The sequence below is a fragment of the Diadema antillarum genome, unplaced genomic scaffold, assembly GCF_040938485.1.
Source record: "Diadema antillarum isolate AM-2024a unplaced genomic scaffold, OU_Dant_1.0 scf00000063, whole genome shotgun sequence".
In the NCBI taxonomy this organism is placed as follows: Eukaryota; Metazoa; Echinodermata; class Echinoidea; order Diadematoida; family Diadematidae; genus Diadema; species Diadema antillarum.
This window is the reverse complement of record NW_027270952.1, coordinates 980,758-996,697: the sequence shown is the minus strand read 5'-3', so window position 1 is coordinate 996,697 and position 15,940 is coordinate 980,758. Positions and strand designations below refer to the sequence as shown.

The 15,940-nt window shown below is 38.5% G+C and overlaps 1 protein-coding gene across 1 annotated transcript; it reads right to left on the bottom strand.

Annotated features, from left to right (window-relative positions):
- Positions 1-3,234: 3,234 nt before the first annotated feature.
- LOC139716201 (uncharacterized) lies at positions 3,235-4,956 on the bottom strand. The gene has a single exon (XM_071627764.1). The coding sequence runs from the start codon at positions 4,954-4,956 to the stop codon at positions 3,235-3,237; it is 1,722 nt and encodes a 573-aa protein (XP_071483865.1).
- Between the last annotated feature and the right edge of the window lie 10,984 nt (positions 4,957-15,940).

The following is a 15,940-nucleotide window of genomic DNA, read 5'->3' as shown; positions in this document are numbered from 1 at the left end:
ACGAGAGTACAGACAGTCTTGCATGTAGAGAGAGAAAGATAGGAGTATATACTATATAATGTTATGCAGCATAATCATATGCAATTATACGATTATATAGATTGATAGATAGATAGATAGATACAGACATATAGATGGATAGATAGATAGATTGATTAATATATAGATCAGATAGATAGTGACAGAGGAGAGGGAAGAGAGATGAGACAGACAGACAGACAGACAGACAGACAGACAGACAGACAGATACGACATTTTGCTCTTTCGACACGTTTGCTATTTTCTCCAAGGACTTATGGTTATGGGATATGGGTTGTGATAGGGTTTTAGGTTTAGTTTTGATGTGAGAATTAAGATTAAGGGTGATGTTATAGGATTATGTTTGTGGGTATAGCACGTAAGTTTTATGTTTAGCTTAGCGTGCAGATATTTCATCGGAGCAATATTATTGTAACAGGAGCAAACGTCACGTAACCGCTCAACCCACTGGCTTAGAAAGGTAGACGTCATGACTCGTACTGTACAGAACTTCAGATACAATATACATACATCGTGTGGAAATGTATTTTTACTGTTTTATTGTCTTTGATCATAAGTAAATAATTTTGTTATTCGTTTATATAATTACAATTATAATATATTAGCTCGCTCGCTCATTCATTCATTCATTCATTCATTCATTCATTCATTCAAGAGTTCATTCGTTAACTTGATAGAATGCTTTAAAGGACGGAGCCTTGACTGACAGTCGTCTAGAACGTGTAAAATTTGTGACATATTGTTTTATCGGAAAGTGGATATCTGAAGGTAACACGTTTACATTATATTCACAACCATTCAGTGTACATGGGGAAGGTCGCAAGTAGCATTGCACCAAGATGGCTAAACCAGTAACGTAGACATATGGAAAGGTTGTCTCTTTTAATACACACAGAACACGCGCGCGCGCACCCTGTGTTATAACCTATGGAGACGCACAAGCAAATCCCCGACTTACTGTCATTAATGGAAAAATATCATAAAGTAAGTAATGTCCGTGGACTTGTGGCTAGCGGTTTACTAGTCTTAGGACATTTTTCTGTAGAATACTAAAATTAGAAGATAAATGGACTTCTAATAACGTCGGACTGGCTGCTCAAAAACAGCTTTGTGAGTTCACTTCAAAATAACTGCCCCATAGGATTGTACACACTTCCTGAAGTATTCGCCGTGTGATGCAGTGATACCTCCCTATTTGAGAGGCTCTATCTCCGCAACCGAATGGCACATGAAGCTGTGGCTTCTACCATATTACGCGCCAAAAAATTCTCTATCCTATATGTCAAACTCATTGTGATTGGATTATAGGTCTTGTCGGAATTGGCAAAAAACTGAGAAGGTCCCGTCCTCAATCCAATCACAATCAGCGACACAGAGAAGCTCATTATCATATGAAACCTGACGTCACTGTTTATTCGTGGCTGCATTTGGACGAGTTATGATTTCATATACCGTGAGTTATAACGTAAATTGGATATGTATTTCTCATTTCTAAGTTTCCTGAAGTCAGCGGTGAGCCCTTGTATTAGCTGACCACCTACTGTACCAGTTATGACTTTATATGTTGCTGAGAAGATATAGAAAACGGGAATTTTCTTCTTCGATGATGTTCGATGATCATATCTTTCTCGGCAAGCACATATACGCAGAGTGCACCATTGTGTAATGGGGGTGAACGTGCCCAGGTAACCGCGAGTGGAGCATGAAGCACAGTGCAGTGCAGTGCCGGTGGAACTTGCAGTGGTCAACATTCCAACATGATTGTGAATCTACACTACATTAGCTTTCAGTTTCTATTTGTGCATCTTTTAGAGTGTACTTGGGTTTTGCTATTAATTTACTGAAGTTGCTGCACATGACCAGAAAGCGACTGTCAGCAATATAAGATTGATACCTCAGTGAGTGTGTGCGTATATATGTGTGTGTGTGTGTGTGAGTGTGTGGTCAGTTAAAAAGCAGATAATGTAAACAATTTCATGAAAAGCATGTAATTCATGTTGTCAATGTAGATTTAACCCATATAATGCTATATTCATGACTGCCCCTATGTTGTTTCCGCAGCATTTTACCCATATTCGACAATGGACCAGTCCGTATCACTGCTGTGTGCACGACGTGTGTGGCAGACCGTGTAGGATCATGAATAATTCAAGGCGAGCACCTTGGCGTTCTGTGTGTGCGGGCAGCGTGCACTCTCAGCTGTAGAATGATTTTAGTAGACTTTTGGCCAAAAACCTTTCCATATGGTGAATGCCAAATCAGAATGATGATTCAAATCCAACGTGAAAGAGACGTATCACGAACTTTTGAATAATATTTACGTGTCTCAATGTAACAAAACGGAATTCTCTTTGATATGGCAATAATGGATTTTATACACTTGTAGAAAAATTCACGATAATCAGATACATTATCGAAAAGTGTTGTGCTAATAGCATATTCACAGCGACACCGCGAATGTAAGCCCCAAAAATTTGATTACTTTCCTTCCGCTTCCCATCTTATTTTGATTTGGGAGTGATATCATACGGAGTGCGCGGACAACGCCAATCGATCTCGGATAACCGATTGTCAATGTTCAAGATCACTTCCCTGGAAGAATAAGGGGTTGCTTGCACAAAGAGCGCATAAACTTAAATGACGTTGATGTATTTTCTCTACACTTAATCCATATCAATTAATTTAAAAGAATCAACCATGCTTTTTATTTTCAAAATGTCATGAAACGTTATTTCTCCCGTAAAACCTTGTAAACAGAAATGAAATTAAAAGAGCATTTGAGGTTGCAATGGCTACCATAACGTTATGCGTTGGTGGCCGTAAGTGGTTCGACATTGTGTACTTTTTGGCATTTCGAAGCAAATCAGCACTCAATACACTCAACGGCTTAATGACATGCAACATTGCGCATAGTTGTCAAATATTGATGTGTCGCTCACAACCAAAATGACCCGATATCAGTTATATGCGGTCAAAAGAAGAACATAACTCTTCAAAAAATTCCCACAGTCCAACCTTAGTAATAGACAACATTATAACCATAACATTACTATAATATTTAGCAAACTTTTACAACTACTGCTCTGGAAGTCAATAACATGTAAGGAATTTGTTGATCGTCACTATTCGACTGCAACACAATGGCAAAGATCATTTATATAGGACAGCACATAGTTCAATGACTGAAGAAGTATATCATAACGTATTTAACAGTTCTTCAAATCTTGTCAAGTTCTGAAGACTTTTTGACTGTCTGAACTTGCTGTCCGCTTTCCGCGAGGCGTTTGTCTTGAAGGCCGTGTTCACGTGATCGGGCAAGCTAAATTTCCCCATCGACTTGTATAAATCCCTTGATCCGCTCGAATCCGGGATCAGCGAATCGGCCAGTAGTGTAAATCGCGGATCTTTCATCAGTTCGGTTCTATCCGAAAGGTGCAAGCCGCGGGAATGGTGTCCGATTCTTCGGGGCCGCCGCTTCTTCCTAGAGTTTGTGTTTGTTCGTAAGAGCGCAATTTGTGCCGCCACCGTTTGAGGTTTTTTAGCTTTTTTATTCACGTCACCTGGCGAATCCCTGCCTTCATCCACATAACTCAGTCGTTTACCTGATGTGTGCGTGTACGCCATTCGTTTCATTCTGTCGGGAGTGGCACTTCCTCTATCCTCGACCCGAACGTGGTCTACCGCAGTTGCTGAACCACTCGGTCTTGATGAAGGCTCAGGCTTTAATAACTCAACAAATAATTTCCCTCTACTAGGAGGCTTTGACTGTTCCTTAGAGTCTCCTGACTCTGTCACTCTCTCTACAGGTGCAGGTGCATTCTCACCGGTATTCAAAGCCTTTTGATTGATGCTGAGTTCTGTTGTCGGAGGCGGAACTGGGGATGCCTGCTGCCTTGGTGTGGACGAGCTCTCCGAGGTCTCCTTGACGTTCTGAAGCCGTTTCTGGAGAGCTTGTTTATTGAGAGAGCGTTCCTGACTAACAGGCCTCTTCACTTCCATGTGCTCGCTTGGCGCCCCCAATGGCACTGATTCTCCATGCCGCTGGATCCCGTCACCATCCGCTGCTGCAGATCTTTCCCTTGCTGAAGCCGACCGCGATTTGTTGCTTCCCCCTTGAGAGGCAGCCTCGTTGGCCTCCCGAATTCCTTCAAGAACTCGATTCGTATTCTCCTCGTCATTGATATTGCTCAAGCACGCCCTCATGTAAGGAGTGTTCAAGAATCTCTCCGTTTCCCCGACGGCGGAGTCGTGTGATTTGTCTCGATTACAGCTCAGGGGACGCATGTATCCCGGAGACTTCCCCCTCGACTCGGTCCGCGGCCGATCCTGTGAGGACAGCATGTCTCGGAGATGTTGCTGAGTGGCGCCAGCAGGGTGAATATTCGGAAGGTGTTTCCGCTCGCTTTCGCTCGTCGTCGGCACAAGCGGCGAACGCCGGCCGTCGGCGCGGGTAAGAGTCTGTCGCTGCTGAACTTGTTGCTTCTCGTTGACGAACTCCCGTTTCTTCTGCGTCATCTGTCGCTTCTTCTGGTCCTCGTCTTCCAAGAGCTTCTTGAAGTTGCGATTGAATCTCCTCACCTCGTAGTCATTGGTCTCCATGATGCACTTGCCCACCCGGCTCTCGGCAATGTTCTTTGCCATCTCCAGTCCCTTCTGTCGATCCATAATGGACTTACGCGACATCTCTCGGTTCGGTTCCGTGTTCGTATACTTGGAGCGCATCTCGGCGTCGATGCTGGTCTTGTTGGTGATTCTCAACCCGACCTTGCCGATGCTGGTCAGCTTCAGCTTCCTAGCGATGTCGATAGCGGCCTGCTTGTTGATGTACCGGGGAGGAGGAGGATCGCGGGGGTTCCTGAGTGAGGATGGCTTCTTTGTCTCCACTGGTATCCCCATTGCTCTTTCCATTCGGGCCATGTTGCTGACAACGGGATGGGTTCGTTTGCTGAATGGCAAATAAAAAAGTAAAGAGATATGTGAAGCTCTCTACTGCTTAACACTGATCATAACATCCATGGTCATGCAGAGGGATTAGACAGCGTCCGTATCGTACACCTTTGTCGTAACTTTCCTGAAGTACTCGTGTGATCCTCTGCTGAAGAGCATAGACAGTATCAAGGAAATGCCAATTAGACTTCCACGTAGACGTTTATTTCCATTTCATTTTTGGTCATGGTAGCACTCTGGAAATCTGCAATAAATTACACAAAAATAGAAATATTAGCAATTATATAATGTATCGTAATATTTACTATGCGTGATAAAGGCAGAACGTGGGAACGCACCAACACAACAAGAAAATACAAGAAAAGAGTCAAAAGCAAAAATTAATGTAAGTATCTCTTTACATCTATTTTCATTTGTACTCTTTCTATATAGAAAAAAGAGTGTCATCAAACAGACCCAATTTTTGTGGATATACCTAAATATATACACCAACAGCATGATTATAATCATACAGAGATCAGGAACCGAAAGAAGCGATTTCATCACAACCCAGCAAATCTTTTGGCGAAGTCATACCCTCTCTAACAACAGCACTTACGAATATCAGTCGATCTGAAAGAGGAGGAAGTGAATAGATATGATTTAATTCTATTTTATAAGTTATCCACTTTCAAAGAACATTAACCCTATAGACTGCTGTGATAATAATGTTTTTGACAATTTTAATGCAAAGTACAATCATTATTGTTGATCTCGATTTTTGTTTATACTATACGGAATATATACATAAATGGATTTGGAACATAATATGTCCTTTTCTCGTGAAATCATATACTTAGTACATATCATAATTATAATTATGTGAAATAGAACAAATCATATTTTTCTGTTTGTTTTGTTTTACAGCGACGGCTGTTATAGATTTCAGTATCAGACAAGAATCATCCATACATCGCATGGGCTGTGGAACAGTTAGGAGGGGCCTAGTGAGGGTTTGAACTTCCCTCCTCGCACAAATATTAGGCCTACACAAAGTGAATAAATACTGTCATGACTGTTATGCTTTATGATAATAAATTGTGTTTCTTACATTCGTCAAATCAGGCAAATTTGAAGAGGTATATTCAGGTATATGGTTACGACCGCTTTATGTTTCGACTAACCAATAGCATAGAAACTGGTTCAGCAATAGCAATACAGGATACAAAACTCACATAACTTTTTTTGCCTATTCAATGACGTTTAAAATATAAATTGTAGCTAAAAGTTTGCATGTTCCTGCGCGATAAATCTGCGATAATGAAGAAACATAGCGATATCTAGTCGATTTCAACTCTTTCGATTCGAATGGATAATGAAACGAGCAAAACTTAAATGCCACTGGAACACTATGTTTTAATCGCTTTTGATATCCCGTTAGTGTCTAATACATAATTATCGCAGAGTATCAAATGACAACGCTAACACTTTGTCTAATTTGATTGCCATGATCACCTCTATAATCTAACGTTGATTCCTATACATAGTTTACAATAATGTATGCATTTTTTCCACAGCTGTAGGATTATTAGTGTTGCAATATATCTATGGACTCTCAGTTTAAATACTTGCAGTCCTTCTTTGTTCACTCGAACATTATAGAATATAGGGCCTACAAGATATTATGTAAGTAAGGCAATGCATTTTATGTTAAATTTCTCTTGCATGACATGACTGTGACGATGCACATACTAAACACTGATCTAAAAATTATTTTATAGAATATCAATGATCAAGACAGCTCAGCATCATATTCTTTTTACAATGTTGCTTGTTTATAACCACAAATTCTGATGAGTGACCCACGATTATTATTTTGGTATCAACGACATAATGTCGTGACTTTTTATTTTATGTTCAGAATATTCAAGGACGAAGAAATAAAAAAAAAATTGAACATAATATATTGCTTCGTGTAACCTTCGCAAGTATAGATTTGAACTCAGATTTCAGTCCTAGAAATTTGTTTACCTTTCAAAGCGGGGATATTTTACGAGCGAAATTTAATTGGCACTCTGAAAAAGACTATAGATTAGGCAAACACGCACTTTGACATCGTGTCTTTGCATGAGCAATAATGGCTCCCAATTATAGAGTAATACACCAACGTGTCACATGACATTATTATCTAACTATTGTAGAGAGTTTTATACTTTTATACACAATTATGTTTCAGTTTAGAAAACCACTCCTGATGCCAAATAACTGGTAAAATATACGACAACTTAAGACATTGCGGAATATGAACACATGTTGGATTGTCGTGTGTCAATCTCATGAGAATGAACGAATGAGTAATTCTACAGCCATCAATGCAGGTGAATATACAAGGTATAAAAACTTACCATAATACCAGTGGACTCGGGAATTCATCTGTAGATTTGACGAATGCTTTTCAAAATATTAGTTCCGTTCGGCTGAGTTGAACATTTTGATTGTGTCGTTGCTGTTGTTTTCGCGAGCAAACCTCGGCCAAATCATGAAAACAATCGTTTTGCATGTATGGTCCTCCATGAAATTTTCTACTTTTCGTTAGACCACAGCACAAGGAGGTACATCGCATCATGTACAGAGAGGCGTGCGTGCGGTGAAGGGGGTAAGCCCTTGCCCCGGGACACGTCGAGCGATCGAAGTACGCGAAGGTCCGTGGTCTGTGTGTTGCTATGGGAAGCCCTTTGCATAGCGACACACTGAACTCTGCCCTGTACTCAACGGATCAATGGCGCCGGGGTGTTTTTATCACAACCTCAGAGGAGAGAAAGAAAGGGAGAGCGAGAGAGAGGCTGTAGGAATGAGGATGAGTTGGTGTTCGTGCTGTTGCTGGGGAATAAACTCAGATCGACAAAGTGCTTTTTCTAAATGAAAATCAAATTGCGTTTAAAGGGAATATTCATCTCCATTCAGAGAATGTGATCAGCTACAAAATAAAACGTCACGAAGTTTAGATCCAACTGTAAATTGTTATGTAAATGCAAATAATTTTATATGGCAATGTACACGATGTAATATGAAATATTTACTGTTTGGCTCCTGAGATAAAAGAAATTATTCTCCATTTAGTGGAGGACAAAGAATCTAACTATATAATCATGTAATTATTCATGACCTTTTCATACACAGTCATTAATTTTGGTACATGTATTTGTTAATTCCTTTAATGACCTTTCATTATGGTTATTCATCCATCTTCATATCAATTCATTATATTATCATGCGTTCCATTTCATTTTCTCGTTTTTCCCTTGTTTCCCTTGTTGAAAAATGAACAACACGTTGGAGTTAAACGATAGATGACATCATACAGATTGTATCTGAAGTGTTTACTGCCACTCGCTCTAATATCAGATGGCCTACTTCCCAGTTCATCTAACGCCACTTCGGCTAAACTCATTTGGTCTATCATCAATTTTGTCTTATGCCCATTTTGTCTAATCCTGACTTGGTCTAATGCCTAGTTTGACTGATTGTCTTTTCGTCTAATGACGAGATGATTTGGTCTACTTGGACTTTTCCCCATTTCGTCTAATATACCGTGTGTATTAGGCGATAACAGTGGCGGATCGCGGGGGGGGGGGGGGGGGGCGCACCGGGCGTGCGCCACCTCTTTCTTTTTTGTTAAAACAAGAGAAATAAGAAAAGAAAAAATGGGGGGGGGCATGTGCCCCCCTAATTTTGTAAAGGCGCCTCCCCTTTACGGAATTCCTGGATGGCCCCTGGATAATGTATGGGCATGGCCCATTTGGAAGCAGACGAACTGGTACTGATATATACAGTTGTACTATCAGTGGCAAGTCATTAGACGAACAGGTTAAGACTGTGTGGATTGAGGCCAAACGGCTTTAGACAGGTGGTGGGCCATCTCAAGAGTCATACAATATCTTAACCCTATATAACTATCACTACCCTATTATCCCCGAGAGGGGATCAAGAAAGAATATTAACCAATCTATGGGCCTACTAGTGCTGTTAAATCCCTGATATCTAAAATGCATAATAATTCCACTCCATACAGGATATTCCAGCTGCCTGTCGCAAAATGGAGCGGAATGATACATAAAGGAAGACGTCTCTTGGGAGATTGGACACAATTACTGAGGAAGTTAATTATTGGACGTAAAGGTTACAATTATTCTGACAAAACAATACATAAGTCCTTCCAACAAACATACACTCTTTATGAATTTTGAAAGCAAAAAATTATTAAGCGGGAGGGGGGGGAGGGAGGTTGAGGAGTGAGTTTTCCTTTAACATTACAGATCAGCAGTTGCGATCTTATAAATTTTATTTGTAGAGGGAGACAAAAATTAATTGAAGAAAAACTCACACCTTAATCTTCATGAATTTTGTTGGGTATGAGATCAACAATATAGTCACGCTGTGAGAAAAAGTGTTAAAGGGTTAATCGAAATTGGATTCTGAGAAAACTGCAGTCATTATTTTTCTTTACTTTTTTAAAAAACATTAACATGTAAAAGAATAACACATATCAGCCTAAATTTTAGACTACACAGATCATGGTTTGATACGTTTAGTCGACGTGAGGATATGAAACTTGATTTTTTTTTTTGTACAGTTTTGCCTTTTGTTATTGAAAGCGAAACGAACAGACTGATGAACAAATAATGGATACTGTCTATAAGAGAACGAAATAGGATTTGATTGAAGACAAAGAGCAAGGGTGTATACCGGTACTCTGCACCGCTCCGAGAAAATGCGAACCCTCCGGTAATCCGATTTTACTCGTCTTGGGACAATGTGGGTAGACCACACAGGCCATTCACTAGCAGTGGTTTGTTGTTGACAGCTATAGCTTTCCTCTGAACCCAAAGATGCTATACACAGATTCGATCTTGTTTGTCTCGGAGCGACATTCTTCGCACAATGCCGCTCAATACGAACCTATTGTATTTCTGTTTACAATTTCAACAGACTTCTCACGCACACGAAGAGAAACCTCTGCCCTTTTTCTTCAATGAAAACCGCTATCGCGTTGTATCGAACAATGATGGATCGACGGTGGATGAAAAGTAAATCATTGTCAAATCTCCAATAACTATCATTCAGTAACGTAGAGGGCGATACAGACAGTTGTCTTCATATACTGGACAATCAGCCTGACAACGGTAGCTAATGATTTTGAAAAGCTCCGAAAATGTGTGTGAGTGTCTAAGTGTAAACTGCATAAAAATTAATTACAGTGGTGTGTGCGTGTGCGATTGTTAACGCAAATAAAAAGACAAGAATCGTTTTAATACTCTGATGATTCCAAAAATGTCAAATTTCAAACATAATTTGCCAGAATACAATAACAAACCCCTTGAGAAGATAGCACCCATGATTATTGCTTCTTTCATTAGCAATATTTTGTACCTTTATTCATATTGCAAGATGTCTTCGGAAAATTACTTATATCACATTAGTAGATGGGCAAACGATACAACAGTGATGACAAAATTAGGACCAAAATAGAACGAGTGCATTCTGAGAACAGCGCGAAAGAAATCACAAAATCAATGAATAGTACTTGAGAACCCTTTTCTAGCGATCTGATGAGATGAGCTCTACTTTATATTTAGATAACATCAATAAAATAATAAGAGAACAACTCAAGTCCAAAATTTTTGCGACCCTTTGGAGGCCTTAACGAAGTCATGCAAAGATAGATAATCAGTCAAGTGACTGTTTTACATTTGAATTTGTATATATAATCTTCCAATAACTGAAAAATACGAATATTAAGAAGTTATTTACTTATTTCCATTTTTCCTTAATTTCCTGCAATTGATTTGGGTCTTTCTTATATTCAGGTATTCTGTTGTATAATCAGATATTACAGATGTAAGTACAATATTGCGGAGGTTCGTATGGAAATACAACTGTAGGAAAAAGGATAAATATGCCTTTTTTAATGATTGCGTGTTGCATAAAACAGCCAATTAGTAAGACAGTCACAATAAAAGGTATAATTATAAAATGATATTAAAAACAAAAAAAAAATCTTAAGACGAGTTAAAGAGTTTTGAGCAGACTGCTTTAGGAACTTGCAACATCAATGCAATGTCTTTTTTCCGAACGATTTTGCTTTTTATCGAGCTTTATATCCGTGGAAAATCAGGTAACGACCAAACAGTCCTCTTTCATTTCGTGCATGCCGACATCTCAAATATAAGTTAATTCGTCTGACTTAGCAATAGTATATAATTTTGTTATACAGGCTGACACTATTGAGGTGTGAATTCGTTTTCTTGTGCAAATTTACTCGCATATTTGCAAATATTTGGCAACGTCTAGTAGTTCGCCAAGGTCAAAGTAATTCTGAAAGGTCACGACCATAAAGAATGTGATATCTGCGGTGTCTTTCTGTGCATAATCATGCTGTGTCACGTGTTTTGATATTATTTCGGTTAACCCTAAGATGTTTATTGTCATTCTCGCGTTCGCGGATCGGCTTCAAACAAGGGTGAAACGTAATGATAAATCTTGAACGATCATGAACATGATGGATAGTCTGTAACGATCAGAAATCATTTTATGCTCCATTCTCAAAGAATGAAATAAATGTAACTTCAAAAAGAGAAGAAAGCAATTAGAAACGATGAAATAATTATTGGAATAAACTGATGCAACTAACAGTGACGAATAAATTCAATCACTGTACTTTGATTGGTGCATTGGACCATCTTTGCAATCAAGAAAATGAAGAGTTTGTTCGCAAAAACCGATAAGTCCATATTTGCCAAATGGAGATATTAGCGATTAAAGGTCAAGAAAAATAAAGAAAATAATAAGAAAAATTTTGCTTCTTTTGACCATAACTTCAAAAATGTACCTTTATATGTAGTGACCAATATATCATTTAGAAGGTATTATTTTGTACTTTAAGACAGAGACCGTACATCAAAATCTTCAAAAATGGACTTATCGGTTTTTGCGAACAAACTCTTCAAATATTCTTGAAGATCACTTTCTCTATCATAGCAATCTCAAATCAAATAGTTAAACACTCATATGAGAACCAGCCATTTAGTGTGTGTGTGTGTGTGTGTGTGTGTGTGTGTGCGTTTGATGATAAGTTGTGACAAAACTTTGAAAGTCAGAGGAGCCAGTGATGTTTGGGAGAAAACAGCGGCCAAAAAGTCGAGATCCTCCAAATCAAGAAGTAGATAATACCAAAATAACAGTTAGACCCCTTCCCCCTGAAGTATCAACTGAGCTACTCATTCAACAGAACTTTTACTACATGGACCGAAACAAATAAAAATGTATTCAAACGGATATTTTATCCTGTCAATTCGCTCTGCAACATTCTATCAGTAACCTGCTCTGTGTGTTCATGGGATACGCTTTCTTAGTACCATTCCTTCTTGTAAACCACTTGTACCCGCGTGGGAGATGAATGGAGGTATACCCAAGTGTATGACTGTATGCCTTTCTCTCGAAATACCAGTACATTGTACATACTCGAGTGTACTAGTATGTGAAAAAAAAAGTTATGAATGACAGGTGTGAAGGGGGTGTGTCCATGACCGACGTGCCATCGATAGCTTGCTCCCAGCGTTGTGGGGTAGTGCAGCGCAATTTCGCGCGGGTCGTTTTCTTTGTACGACAAGTGCCCGTTTTATTGACTGCCCTGGATAATGCGTGTCGCGTTATCGGTGCGACTGCATCTGGTCGTATGAACAGCCAGTCACTATAGTGGGGTAGCTTAGTGAAATTATCGTGACACGGCGGACAAAAGCATGATTTTTTCACCAAAGGTACTTCATGATGTACCTTCTCAAAAAATAGGGTGCTCCAAAAAAATTGATGCTGGGAAGGAGGTCAGAGGTCAAAGGTCAATGGCCTTTATTTGTAAAATAGGTTTTTTGGCTATTTCTCAGGTCAGGAATATCCAATCTGGATAAAACTTGGCAGGAAGAATATTGAGAACAAGTAAAATATTTTGATTGAATTTGGAGTGAATTTTCCAAAGGTCAAAGGTCAAAGGTCAATGAACTTTTTCTAAAAAATCATGTTTTTGTTTATTTCTCCAGGTAGGAAGATTCAATTTTCACAAAATTTGATATGAACGTTATATAGAAGGTACCAAGAGTATAAAGCAGGGGTCAAATATAATTGTTGATTTGTATGTTGCCATGGCAACCCAAAACTAGGGTTTTTAGTTGAAGTTAGTTATAGGAGGCTATTTTTCAGTTTGGAAGAGATTCCATTTGAATAGGTACAACTGATCGACGGGATGTATAGAGGTTTGAAATACTTTTGATTAGTGTTAAGTGGTACGTTGCCATGGCAACTACATATATAGATTTTGCTTAAACTTAAAGGAGACTTTAGAACGTCGATGAATTTGAGGAGATTTCCATCAGGGTTGGTATAATTGATCAACAAAATGTCGCCAGACAAAGATTTTTCACCTTCATAGCATGTGGGCTGAGTGAATGCAGCAACAATAGTAGAACACATCAGTGAGAGTTTGAGGAAAATTGGACAATCCGTTCTAAAGTTATGAATTTTTGAAGTTTCTGCTCATTCGAGGCTGGATGAGAAGACTACTGTACCTTGTAACGTCACATGTGTACAACGATATAAAGAATGAATAAAGAAAATTCAACATGATTTCACTTACAAAAGGATACTCGACTTCTCTTTCAGAAGGCAGGGGGAATAACATTACCCTTAACATACAATGTACGTCAGTAGCAAGTCAAAGAAATGTGAACTTTACTCAAAAAGTATGGTTTTGTGAAATTCTCTTTTTATTTTCCTTACAATGTGCGCATGTGACATCATACACTGTGGTAGTCTTTTCATCCAGCCGCGACTGTGCAGACATTTTTAAAAATCATAACTTTTGAACGGATTGTACGATTTTTCCAAGCTTTCTGTGATGTGTCCTACTAATATTGTTGTATTCACGCATGAAGGTGGACTTGTCCTTGAAGGACAGCTTCTGAAAGAGCAGACTCTAAGTTTTAAAATGATGGATCACTCAATTCAAATGGATTCCCCTGACCTATCTGAATAATAATACCGGTACTGGAAAGAATGCACACACTCTGGATAAGTATGAACTGAGAAAAGAGGCTGCATTGTCTATTTTATTTTAGCATTTAATCTTTACCAAGCTGTCTCATGTCATTATGTTCGTCTTTTCTTCCCCCCTCAAATTTTCATTTGAGTTTGTCATTATTAATTTTTGATGATAAGAACAATGCCACAAGGCATTGTTTCGTAAAAATGCTTCAACTGCTCCTTCAGGTCCAAAAGCTACATCAATATATATAATTTTCCTGATCTCCTCAACATTTTTCCAAAAATAAAGCATACACCTTTTATGCATTGAGTCCTCCTTTTTGTGGACAGTTAAAAAAAAACCCAGAATTAGTGCTTGAAAATAATATTATTCTTAAGTGTGAGTTACAGATAGAAAGAACCTCTGTTTTAAAAAAAATGAATCTGTATAAACATCAATGTTAAGTATTGTTAATAACACAAAATGTGAACAATATTTTTATAATAAAATGTTTCCAGACTAAACCGTCCGAAATTTATACTGTAATGAGAAAAATACTGATATCTCCTTATATGTTTGCTTTGATTGCAAAAACTGTATGGTAGGATGTCTTGTGATACAACAGGGGGGCATTTCATGAAGCAGTTTGGTCGGATATTTTTCTGACAAACTGTTACAAGCTACAGAAATCCTTGCATCTGATTGGCAGAGAGCAAATTTGTCTGACAACTCGTCGGACAAAATGCTTCATGAAATGCCCCAGACCTACACATATTATGCCTGAAATGTGATATCCTGATTTTTTTTTGTTCAAGTCACTCTCCCAAAAGTATACATAGGACCTTTAAGTTTTTCTTGCATTTGTTCCTGGCAGAGTACTAGTACACAAACTCTCCAATCCATGGTGACCTAACGGGAATTAAGGAAATTAAAATAAATAAACTGAAAACAAAAACTACGGATACCGATAACTTACTTCATTCTTCTCTCCCCACCCCATCCCACCCCTTCTTTTTGGTTTCTTGATATACAAGTAGATCTAGCTGACTTTGATAATTGTCATTATGTAACATCATCTTCAATTGACAAGGCGATAAAACTTAACAATCATATGCTGCTGGACTATTAGGGGTTAGTTGAACTATTGTTGTTTTTAATGTACCATACTTTTTCCTCCTATCAATCACATGTATTTTGGGTGGAATGTACATTGTACTTTGACATAAAGCATCATAGAATCAACCGCCTTTGGGGTCGGGAATTTTGTCATATTATATTGTGATTTAGATTCTGCTCTATGCCGATTTTGTTTTATTTTTATCAACTTTGTAAACTTCCCCATAGACTTTGTTCACAAGCCAACTACATCCCACCCCCTTTGGATAATGTGAACCAATCAAACATTGCTTTTACTTTTGAATAACATGTCTATACATAGCTATCAGACCAAAAATATTCAAACCGCTTAAAGTCTTTATGAGTGAAATTACAAATATAAATATATATTTAAAATATTCAAATTGTCTTCAACTTCATCTGTGAAAACAAACTTTTACCCTTTTTGAACATTTGAATAACCCCCATAAGAAATAAGAAACATATAGAGAGGGGAAGTGCGGACTATAAAAATTGCTTGCGGGAACCGGGTAATCCCTGCGCTAATATGGAATTCACACAATCTTGGAGGAAACGGGTTAAATTTGTTTGGAAATATGTAGGGCAATACCCAAAACCTTCAGTTCTCAATGGAATATGCAGCTCTTCTACTGGTAAACTAGTGGTACTGGGAGAAAAAATGAGCTGTGACATACGTCCTACACCTGGTTCAGTCATTGCCCAAGATTTAAAGTATCTGAGCCAGAGTCACACTTCACTCTTCGCCATTTCTCTACAGGAGGTAGG